Consider the following 12,161-nt stretch of genomic DNA (forward strand, 5'->3'; position numbering starts at 1 on the left):
CAAAGGATGTTATTTGTGATTTTGATGAGAGCCATTTTGGTACTGTGGCAGGCGCAGAAACTGGATTGGAGGGATTCAAACATGGAATGGCGGGAAAGATGGGCACGGATTTTGGAGGGGTCAATACATTCATGGACTTTGGAGAGGAAAGGGAGGTTGGGGATGGGGCAGTAGTTTGCAAGGACGGAGGGGTCAAGGGTTGGTATTTTGAGGAGAGGGGTGATGACGGCAGATTTGAGGGAGAGGGGGACAGTACCTGAAGAGACAGAACCGTTAACAATGTCAGCTAACATGGGAGACAGAAAAGGAAGTTGGGTGGTCAGCAGTTTGGTGGGAATAGGGTCAAGGGAACAGGAAGTGGGTCTCATGGACAGGATGTGCTCGGAGAGGTCATGGGGAGATCAGAGAGAAACTGGAGAAAGATGTGAGGTCAGGGCTAGGGCAGGGGGGGAATCCTTAGAGGAAGTTTGGCCCGGTGGTCTAGGGGAAGGAAGGGAAGAGGCAGAGGCGGCCGAACGGATGGTCTCAATCTTAGAGACAAAGAAGTCCATGAGCTCCTCACATTTATTGTCGGAGGTGAGGGTGGAGACTGAGGAGAGAGGTTTAAAAGACTGTTAGCAATGGAGAGTAGAAGCTGGGGTTTATCTTTACATTCCAATGATTCTGGAATAGTGAGCGATTTTGGCAGAGGAGAGCAGGACCTGATGATACTTCACGTGGTCCAACCAGAGCTGGCGCTGAATGAATAAATCCATTATATCCATTCAAGCCTGTGTCCCTTGGACTTAAGGGGGCGTAGATCAGGGCTGTACCAGGGGGAACGGCCAGGGTGAGAGAGAGTAATTGTTTTAACAGGGACTGGGACATCAAAGGTGGTGATGAGGGTGCGACTGTGCTGATTGGTAGCTGCAGAAATGTCAGGATTGTAATGTATGTACCTGTGAGCATGCTCACGGGTTTGTAGAGCCAGTCACGTGATGTTCACATGACTCAATAAAACCCCGGCCAGTTGGGTTTGGGAGATCCACGATGGGGCAGGTGGTTGTCAACCTGGTGGATGAACCGGTAATGTGTCGTGTGATTGTTAAACCTTTGCAAATTAACCAACTAGTTCCTAACAGCAATGTGTTGCTATGAATTCTTAAGTTCAGAACCCATGAAACAAATACATTCTGGTGAATGGAGGGCCAGAGGCTGGACAGTTGGGAGTTGAGTGCAGTTGTGAGAGTTTTTTTTCCAGGGGCAGACACAGAAGGGAGTAAGGTTGGGGCAGGAGGGGGAGGATGTGGGTGGAGAGCGATACGAGGAAGTGGTCAGAGATGGCCTTATCTGCGATTGACACAATGGGAGTAGTGAGGCCACGAGAGATGGCAAAGTCGAGGGCTGGCCGTGGCAGGGGGATGGGAACCAATGCAGGGAGACAGAGGGAAACAAAAAGGAGGCAAAAGCAAAAGACAGAAAGGAGATGAGGAAAAGTGGAGGGCAGAGAAACCCAAGGCAAAGAACAAAAAGGGCCACTGTACAGCAAAATTCTAAAAGGACAAAGGGTGTTAAAAGAACAAGCCTGAAGGCTTTGTGTCTTAATGCAAGGAGTATCCGCAATAAAGTGGATGAATTAACTGTGCAAATAGATGTCAACAAATATGATGTGATTGGGATTACGGAGACGTGGCTCCAGGATGATCAGGGCTGGGAACTCAACATCCAGGGGTATTCAACATTCAGGAAAGATAGAATAAAAGGAAAAGGAGGTTGGGTAGCATTGCTGGTTAAGGAGCAAATTAAGGCAATAGTTCGGAAGGACATTAGCTTGGATGATGTGGAATCTATATGGGTAGAGCTGCAGAATACCAAAGGACAAAAAACGTTAGTGGGAGTTGTGTACAGACCTCCAAACAGTAGTAGTGATGTTGGGGAGGGCATCAAACATGAAATTAGGGGTGCGTGCAATAAAGGTGCAGCAGTTATAATGGGTGACTTTAATATGCACATAGATTGGGTTAACCAAACTGGAAGCAATACGGTAGAGGAGGATTTCCTGGAGTGCATAAGGGATGGTTTTTTAGACCAATATGTCGAGGAACCAACTAGGGGGGAGGCCATCTTAGACTGGGTGTTGTGTAATGAGAGAGGATTAATTAGCAATCTCGTTGTGCGAGACCCCTTGGGGAAGAGTGACCATAATATGGTGGAATTCTGCATTAGGATGGAGAATGAAACAGTTAATTCAGAGACCATGGTCCAGAACTTAAAGAAGGGTAACTTTGAAGGTATGAGGCGTGAATTGGCTAGGATAGATTGGCGAATGATACTGAAGGGGTTGACTGTGGATGGGCAATGGCAGACATTTAGAGACCGCATGGATGAACTACAACAATTGTACATTCCTGTCTGTCGTAAAAATAAAAAAGGGAAGGTGGCTCAACCGTGACTATCAAGGGAAATCAGGGATAGCATTAAAGCCAAGGAAGTGGCATACAAATTGGCCAGAAATAGCAGAGAACCCGGGGACTGGGAGAAATTTAGAACTCAGCAGAGGAGGACAAAGGGTTTGATTAGGGCAGGGAAAATGGAGTACGAGAAGAAGCTTGCAGGGAACATTAAGACGGATTGCAAAAGTTTCTATAGATATGTAAAGAGAAAAAGGTTAGTAAAGACAAACGTAGGTCCCCTGCAGTCAGAATCAGGGGAAGTCATAACGGGGAACAAAGAAATGGCAGACCAATTGAACAAGTACTTTGGTTCGGTATTCACTGAGGAGGACACAAACAACCTTCCGGATATAAAAGGGGTCGGAGGGTCTAGTAAGGAGGAGGAACTGAGGGAAATCCTTATTAGTCGGGAAATTGTGTTGGGGAAATTGATGGGATTGAAGGCCGATAAATCCCCAGGGCCTGATGGACTGCATCCCAGAGTACTTAAGGAGGTGGCCTTGGAAATAGTGGATGCATTGACAGTCATTTTCCAACATTCCATTGACTCTGGATCAGTTCCTATGGAGTGGAGGGTAGCCAATGTAACCCCACTTTTTAAAAAAGGAGGGAGAGAGAAAACAGGGAATTACAGACCGGTCAGCCTGACATCGGTAGTGGGTAAAATGATGGAATCAATTATTAAGGATGTGATCGCAGTGCATTTGGAAAGAGGTAATATGATAGGTCCAAGTCAGCATGGATTTGTGAAAGGGAAATCATGCTTGACAAATCTTCTGGAATTTTTTGAGGATGTTTCCAGTAGAGTGGACAAGGGAGAACCAGTTGATGTGGTATATTTGGACTTTCAGAAGGCTTTCGACAAGGTCCCACACAAGAGATTAATGTGCAAAGTTAAAGCACATGGGATTGGGGGTAGTGTGCTGACATGGATTGAGAACTGGTTGTCAGACAGGAAGCAAAGAGTAGGAGTAAATGGGGACTTTTCAGAATGGCAGGCAGTGACTAGTGGGGTACCGCAAGGTTCTGTGCTGGGGCCCCAGCTGTTTACACTGTACATTAATGATTTAGACGAGGGGATTAAATGTAGTATCTCCAAATTTGCGGATGACACTAAGTTGGGTGGCAGTGTGAGCTGCAAGGAGGATGCTGTGAGGCTGCAGAGCGACTTGGATAGGTTAGGTGAGTGGGCAAATGCATGGCAGATGAAGTATAATGTGGATAAATGTGAGGTTATCCACTTTGGTGGTAAAAACAGAGAGACAGACTATTATCTGAATGGTGACAGATTAGGAAAAGGAGAGGTGCAACGAGACCTGGGTGTCATGGTACATCAGTCATTGAAGGTTGGCATGCAGGTACAGCAGGCGGTTAAGAAAGCAAATGGCATGTTGGCCTTCATAGCGAGGGGATTTGAGTACAAGGGCAGGGAGGTGTTGCTACAATTGTACAGGGCCTTGGTGAGGCCACACCTGGAGTATTGTGTACAGTTTTGGTCTCCTAACCTGAGGAAGGACATTCTTGCTATTGAGGGAGTGCAGCGAAGGTTCACCAGACTGATTCCCGGGATGGCGGGACTGACCTATCAAGAAAGACTGGATCAACTGGGCTTGTATTCACTGGAGTTCAGAAGAATGAGAGGGGACCTCATAGAAACGTTTAAAATTCTGACGGGGTTAGACAGGTTAGATGCAGGAAGAATGTTCCCAATGTTGGGGAAGTCCAGAACCAGGGGACACAGTCTAAGGATAAGGGGGAAGCCATTTAGGACTGAGATGAGGAGGAATTTCTTCACCCAGAGAGTGGTGAACCTGTGGAATTCTCTACCACAGAAAGTTGTTGAGGCCAATTCACTAAATATATTCAAAAAGGAGTTAGATGAAGTCCTTACTACTAGGGGAATCAAGGGGTATGGTGAGAAAGCAGGAATGGGGTACTGAAGTTGCATGTTCAGCCATGAACTCATTGAATGGCGGTGCAGGCTAAAAGGGCCGAATGGCCTATTCCTGCACCTATTTTCTATGTTTCTATGTTTCTATATGGGTTGGGAAGTTTACATGGAGGGAGAATAGGAGGCTAGTGAACTCAGAGGAGAGAGAGTGTGATGAATTGAGATGGAGGTTGAAATCACCGAGGATGAGAAGTCGTTGGGTGCAGAGGGAGGAAAGTAGTGAATAAATATCGATAAAATTTTTATGGTACTTGCATGGGCGGTCGAGAATGAGAACTTTAAAGGAGAGGTGAGAGGGGTGGAATAGGGTGCGAAGGTGAAAGTGCCAGAGGAGTCGGGGACGGACAAAGGTGTGACTTGCTGATGAGAACCACACCGCCAGCACGGCGGTCTGAGCGGGACAAGTGGTGGAGGGTATTGCCAGGTGGGGAAGCTTCATTTAAGGGTAATGTGTCATCGTCCCTCAACCAAGTTTCCGTCAGGGCCATGATGTCGATGAAATCATCCACGATAAGCTCATGGATGGTAAGGGCCTTGTTCGCAAGTGAATGGACATTCTGGAAGGAGATGCGGAGAGGGTCGGTGATGCCTGCCCCACTGCCTGCGGCACAAGGTCAGTGCTGAGGGGGGGGGGGGGTGGAGGGGAGTTGGACGGGGAGGAGATTGTCGAGATTAGCCCCCAGTGGGCCCGCTGGGCAGGAAGGTCAGTGAGAGAGTAGGATGGGACAGTCGGGGTTGCTGCTCGTGAGGAGGCAGCGACGAGTGTCTCGATGGGTCCTTCGTAGGATGCCAAGAGAGGCACCGAGGGAAGCTATGGGCTTGTCTAGGAGGGAGTCAATCCAGGGACGGCAGCAGGAGAGCAGGAAGGTCGAAGAGTAATGAAGGGTTGGGGTGGGGATTTGGCAGGCAGAGTATCCGAGAGAGGAGAGATGAAAGGAGACATGACGACAAGAGAGAACGGTCAGTGAGGGATAGAACCAGGTAACGAACCAGCATAGACAGGGTGGGGGGGAGGAAACCCAGGGGGGCGAGAGGGAGACGCGGGTGGGGGGTAGACAGGTGGGTGGGGGGCGGGGGGGGGGAAGATACCGGGGAGGGGCGGGGGCAGAGAGAGACCGGGGGGGTGGCGGGGCGGCAAGAGGCAGGGGCGCAGAGCTGGGAGACATTGGGGGAGACGGGGGTGGGGGGGGGAGATGGGGGGAGAGATGGGTGGGGGGAGATGGTGGGGTAGGGAGAGATGGCGGGGTAGGAGATGGTGGGGGGGATTTGGAGATGAGGGGGGGTAGACAGGTGGGTGGGTGGGGGGAAGAGGGGGGGGGAGATGGTGGGGTTGGGAGAGACGGAGAGGTAGGAGATGGTGGGGGGGATTTGGAGATGGGGGGTAGACAGGTGGGTGGGGGAAGAGAGACGGGGGGGCAAGAGGCAGGGGCGCAGGGCTGGGAGACATTGGGGGAGATGGGGGGGGTGGGGGGAGATGGGGGGGAGAAGGAGGGAGGGGTGATGGGAGGTTGGGGAGAGACGGAGGGGTAGGAGATGGTGGGGGGGATTTGGAGACGGGGGGGGAGTAGACAGGTGGGTGGGGGGGTAAGAGAGACCGGGGGCGGGGGCAAGAGGCAGAGGCGCAGGGCTGGGAGACGTTGGGGGAGACGGGGGTGTGGGGGGGGGAGATGGCGGGAGGGAGATGGAGGGGGTGGGAGACGGGAGGGTGGGAGACCTTGGGGGAGATGGGGGTGGAGGAGATGCGGTGGTTCCCATGTCCCTGGTCTGGGTGAGCATTAGTAGGCCAGGGCAGTGGCTGAGCAGGCAGTGTGGGGCGGCACAATGCCAGAGGTGACCAATGGGTCAAAGGCCGGTTGGGTTTGTGGCCTTCTCAAACTATGGGATGTGTCAGGGTTGACACTGTTGCCAGATACGAAGCTGTACGCTCCTGCCTCACCTGAACAGAATACCTCTGGATGTATTTCCCCAGTTCGACCATAGCGTCCTTTTCTTTAAATTCATTCTCATGCTTCTGAAAGAAAACGATCACATGGTTTGAAGGTTTGCTGCCCGGACCAGTAGATGATGAGCTCAGAACCATGGGGGGGAAACTGCCCTTTTTTTAAGAGGACGGTTAGTGCCTTTAGCGGGGGGAAATGGGGACTTGTTGCCTGGGGGGAGGGGTGGGGGAGAGGTGCTATCGCCTCCCTAGAAATAACCCGGAGGTTTGCGGAGGCACTGCCACGTTAGCACCCTGGGCCGCCTTGTAACTGACGATGATGTCACCACCACGCGGGTCGCAAATCTGGCTGACAACCGCTCTCTGGGAATGCCAACTCTCGGGTCGGCTCGACCATGGCAGCCTGAGCGTGGTCCCCATCACCATCGTGCAGCCCGGCACTCCGTCTTGGATGCCAGGCTGCTGACCCTAGTGACCCAGTAGAGGCCATCAGAGGCTGTGCAGAGAGTGCAGTGGCCCTCCCCTTTAATTGAAGTCCTGCCCCAGTTGGTTACCGCCCCAATTGGGGCGCAGGGCAATTTCACCCCCCTTGTGTCTTAAGACTCACTCATTACCTGCGATTCCTCAGTTAGAAAGGTCTCCATTTCCTCCGTGGGCACTGAGCCGATGTCAGCAATCTGCCGGTAGTAATCTTTCACTTCCTCCTTGTAGCGTGGAATGTCTCTGGCGTAAAGCACTTTATTGGTCGGGGAATGCTGAAAGGAAAGAAGTCCCATTTCTATCGTGTGTAAAGGGCGGGGTGTGTACAGGACGGTGGGGGGTGTAACGGGCAGGGCGTGTAACGGGCGGGGCGTGTAACGGGCGGGGCATGTACAGGGCGGAGAATGTACAGGGCGGAGAGTGTAACAGGCGGGGCGTGTACAGGGCGAAGAGTGTACAGGGCGGGGCGTGTAACGGGCGGGGCGTGTACAGGGCGGGGCGTGTACAGGACGGGGTGTGTACAGGGCGGAGAGTGTACAGGGCGGAGAGTGTACAGGGCGGGCGTGTACAGGGCGGAGAGTGTACAGGGCGGAGAGTGTAACAGGCGGGGCGTGTACAGGGCGAAGAGTGTACAGGGCGGAGAGTGTACAGGACGGGGCGTGTACAGGGCGGAGAGTGTACAGGGCGGAGAGTGTAACAGGCAGGGCGTGTACAGGGCGAAGAGTGTACAGGGCGGGGCGTGTAACGGGCGGGGCGTGTACAGGGTGGAGAGTGTACAGGGCGGGGCGTGTACAGGGCGGGGCGTGTAACGGGCGGGGCGTGTAAAGGGCGGAGAGTGTACAGGGTGGGGCATGTACAGGACGGGGCGTGTACAGGGCGGAGAGTGTACAGGGCGGAGAGTGTACAGGGCGGGGCGTGTACAGGGCGGGGCGTGTAACGGGCGGGGCGTGTAAAGGGCGGGGCGTGTAACGGGTGGGGCGTGTAACGGGTGGGGCGTGTACAGGGCGGAGAGTGTACAGGGTGGGGCATGTAAAGGGCGGTGGGGCGTGTAACGGGTGGGGCGTGTACAGGACGGAGAGTGTACAGGGCGGAGCGTATAAAGGGTGGTGGGGGGTGTAACGGGTGGGGCGTGTACAGGACGGAGAGTGTACAGGGCGGAGCGTATAAAGGGTGGTGGGGGGTGTAACGGGTGGGGCGTGTAACGGGTGGGACGTGTAACGGGCGGCTGATTGCTACCTCCGCTAAATGTTAAAATCAGCCGTAAGATAATTACCTTGCCGAGATGTTGCGATGATAGGGAGAAGGAGTCCATGAAAGCCTGTGCAATGACAGACAGACAGCTGTCCAAGTGAGGCGTTTTCTCGATATCAAACACGAACTGGGGGTTTTTAATGACATTTATCCAAAAGCGCAGAGGAAGGCTGGTGAGTGAAGAAGAGTAATGTTAAACATCACCGTGGCAATATCACCATCACATCATTGCGGAGTTCCCTTTCCCTGCCGATGAGCAGCCGGGACGTTCTGATCAGTGACAGTGCAGCTGCAGGAGTGTCCTCACGGAGTGTACTTGGCCCACATAACACAAGAACACAAGAATTCCGAGCAGGTGCAGGCCCCCGAGCATGCTCCACCATTCAATAAGATCATGACACATCATTCACGTTGATTCCACTTTCCCATTTCTTGATTCCCGAAGAGACAAAAATCTATCGATCTCGGCCTTAAATATACTCAATGATTACCCATCCACAACCCTTGGGGTAGAGAATTCCCCACAAAATTCACCGCCCTCTGAGTGAAGAAATTCCTCCTCATCTCAGTCTTATATGGCCGATTCCTTATCGTGAGACTATGTGCCCTAATTCTAGTCTCTCCAACCAGGGACACAGCCTCTCAGCATCTACCCTGTCAATCTCTCTCACAATCTAATGGGGGGGAAATTGCGGTTGGAGGCTTCATTCATATGAACGCCTCCGACCCGAAAACAATCTACAAAAGTACCTGGTGGTCCCGGAGGAACATAGAGATCCCGGCCGGAGGCCTAGATTCGCTGCACAGTGCACGGGGAGATGCCTTTCAGGTACGTATGTACAAGCTGAAGTCATGTGGGCCTGGACCACCAATCACTATGCAGTATTCGCATCGATAAAAATGGGAACTGTTTCCCATTACTATCGATGAGAAAACCCCCTAAAACACCCAAACACAGCATAATAAATAAATAACACACCTCACATATTTAAAATTAACTGACTTTAAATGTAATAGTTTTAGAAAAAAAATATTTTGTTTTGAATTAAAAAATAATTATTTTTAATAATGTTAAAAATAAACTTGCCTTAATGGACAGGGTTTTTAACATAAAAATGGGTGTTTAAATTTAATTTTTATATGTTTTAAACCTCACACTGGTAAAAGTAAGCTATGTTGCTGCTTTTACCAGGTGTAAAAGTTTGAAGGACATTTGCTGGGCATGAGTTGGGCAAATAGCCCAATCTCTCCCACACGGATGTCCTTCTCCCGGGGATGCTGAGGATCTGTCTCGAGAAATCTTGACAGATCGGAAAAGCCGGATTTCGGCGCATGTGCATCGCGCCCCGATAACTGGCTTTTGCCAGGCCTCGCCGGGTCTGTGCGCACTCCGTACGCACCCAGCGAGGCCGGGATTTTCAGCCCAACATGTTTCAATGAGATCGCCTCTCATTTTTCTAAACTCCAGAAACTATCGGCCCAATCTTCTCAATCTCTCCTCATAGGACAACCCTCTCATCCCAGGGATCAATCTGGTGAACCTTCATTGCACTGACTCTAAGGCAAGTATATCCTTCGATAAGGAGACCAACAGTGCGCAGTACTCCAGGTTTGGTCGCACCAAGGCCCTGTACAGTTGTAGCAGGACTTGTAGTCCAACCCTCTTTGCAATAAAAGCTGACATGCCATTTGGATTCCTAATTGCTTGCTGTACCTGCGTGCTAACTTTGTGTTTCCTGTACGAGGGACACCTAAATCTCTCTGAACACCAACATTTAAATGTTTCTCACCATTTAAAAAATATTCTGTTTTTCTCTTCTTCCTACCAAAGTGAATAACATCACAATTCCCCACATTATACTCCATCTGCCACCTTACTGCCCACTCACTCAGTCTATCTGTATCCCTTTGCAGACACTTTGTGTTCTCCTCACAGCTTACTGTCCCACCTAGCTTTGTATCGTCAGCAAACTTGGATACATTACACTCGGTCCCTTCATCTAGATCATTAATATAGATTGTAAATAGCTGAGGCCCCAGCACTGATCCTTGTGGCACCGCACTAGTTACAGCCTGCCAACTGGAAAATTACCTGTTTATCCTGACTCTCTGTTTTCTGTCCGTTAACCAATCTCTATCCATGCTAATATATTATCCCCAACCTGATGAGCCCTTATCTAGCGTAACAAGCTTTTATGGGGCACCTTATCGAATAATTTTGGAAATCCAAATATACTACATTCACTGGTTCCCCTTTAGTTACATCCTCAAAAACTCTAATAAATTTGTTAAACACGATTTCCCTTTCATAAAACCATGTGGACTTTACCTAATCTGATTGCCATTTTCTAAGTGCTTTGTTACCATTTCCTTAATAATGGATTCCAGCATTTTCCCAATGACTGAAGTCAGGCTAATTAGCTTGTAGTTCCCGGTTTACTCTCCCCCTCCTTTCTTGAATAGCGGGGTTACATTTGCTACTTTCCAATCTGCTGGGTCTAGAATCTAGAGACTTTTGGAAGATGACAACCAATACATCCACTATCTCTGCAGCCACCTCTTTTAGACCCCTAGGATTAGGGCTGATGGTCCTGGGGGGGGGGGGGGGGTTATGCTTTTAGTCCCATTAGTTTCTCAAGTACTTTTTCTTTACTGATATTAATTACTTTAAGTTCCTCATTATTTTTGGTATGCTTTTTGTGTCTTCTATTGTGAAGACAAATAAAAATATTTGTTTAATGTCTCCACCATTTCCTTATGCCCCATTATAATTTCTCCTGACTCAGCCTCTAAGGGACCAATGCTTACTTTTACTACTCTCTTCTTTTTTACATACTTGGAAAAGCTCTTACAATCTGTTTCTTGCTTTAATGAGTTTAGTCTCATTCTATTTTCTCCTTTTTTGGGCCATCCTTTGCTGGTTTCTAAAGCTCTCCCAATCTTCACAACATTTTAACCTTTTAATCTAATATTATCCTTCCAACTTCTTTAGTTAGCTAAGGATGGATCACTTTTCCTGTGGAGTTTTTATTTCTCAATGGAATGTATATTTGTTGGAATATTTCTTTAAATGCTAGCCACTGCTTATTATCATACCTTTTAATCTAATATTATCCTTCCAACTTCTTTAGTTAGCTAAGGATGGATCACTTTTCCTGTGGAGTTTTTATTTCTCAATGGAATGTATATTTGTTGGAATATTTCTTTAAATGCTAGCCACTGCTTATTATCATACCTTTTAATCTAATTTGCCAATCTACCTTAACCAACTCACCCCTCATACCCATGTAATTGGCTTTATTTAAGTTTAAGACTCTCATTTCGGATTTAGCTATTTTACTCTCAAGCTCAATGTGAAATTCTATCATATTATTATCTATCTTCCCCAGAAGATCCTTGCCATGAGATTATTAATTAATCCTGTCTCATTACACAATCTCGAGTGACTAGATAATGGTTGAATTTCAAATTCAGTTGGAGGGCAAGAAAGTTGATTCTCAAACCAGTGTCCTAAGCTTAAATAAAGGAGATTACAAAGGTATGAAGGGCAGGGTTGGCTAAAGCGGACTGGGAAAATAGATTAAAGTGTGGGACGGTTGATGAGCAGTGGCAGACATTTAAGGAGATATTTCATAACTCTCAACAAAAATATATCCCAAAGAGAAGGAAAGACTGTAAGAGAAGGGATAACCATTTGTGGCTAACTAAGGAAATAAGGGATGGTATCAAATTGAAAACAAGGGCATACAATGTGGCCAAGATTAGTGAGAGGCCTAAGGATTGGGAGACTTTTAAAAGCCAGCAAAGAACGACTAAAAAAATGATAAGGACAGGGAAGATAGATTATGAAAGTAAACTAGCAGGAAATATAAAAACAGATAGTAAGAGTTTCTACAGGTATATAAAAAGGAAAAGAGTAGCTAAAGTAAATGTTGGTCCCCTGGAGGATGAGACTGGAGAATTAATAATGGAGAACAGGGAAATGGCAGAGACTTTGAACAAATATTTTGTATCGGTCTTCACGGTAGAAGACACTAAAAACATCCCAATAATGGATAATCAAGGGACTATAGTAGTACTCAGTAAAATAATGGGACTAAAGGCGGAC

At 48.7% G+C, this 12,161-nt stretch overlaps 1 protein-coding gene across 1 annotated transcript in view; it reads right to left on the reverse strand.

Moving 5' to 3' along the window:
- plxnc1 (plexin C1) overlaps nt 1-12,161 on the reverse strand; it is a 270,507-nt gene that overhangs the window by 2,246 nt on the left and 256,100 nt on the right. Inside the window, exons 31-33 of the mRNA XM_070896776.1 lie at nt 8,076-8,223; nt 6,937-7,077; nt 6,320-6,394 (exon numbers count right to left, since the gene is read on the reverse strand). Coding sequence (XP_070752877.1) covers nt 6,320-6,394; nt 6,937-7,077; nt 8,076-8,223 — 364 coding nt within the window. The remainder of the gene's footprint in view (nt 1-6,319; nt 6,395-6,936; nt 7,078-8,075; nt 8,224-12,161) is intronic.

The sequence above is a fragment of the Pristiophorus japonicus genome, chromosome 13 (assembly GCF_044704955.1).
Source record: "Pristiophorus japonicus isolate sPriJap1 chromosome 13, sPriJap1.hap1, whole genome shotgun sequence".
Taxonomy (NCBI): Eukaryota; Metazoa; Chordata; class Chondrichthyes; family Pristiophoridae; genus Pristiophorus; species Pristiophorus japonicus.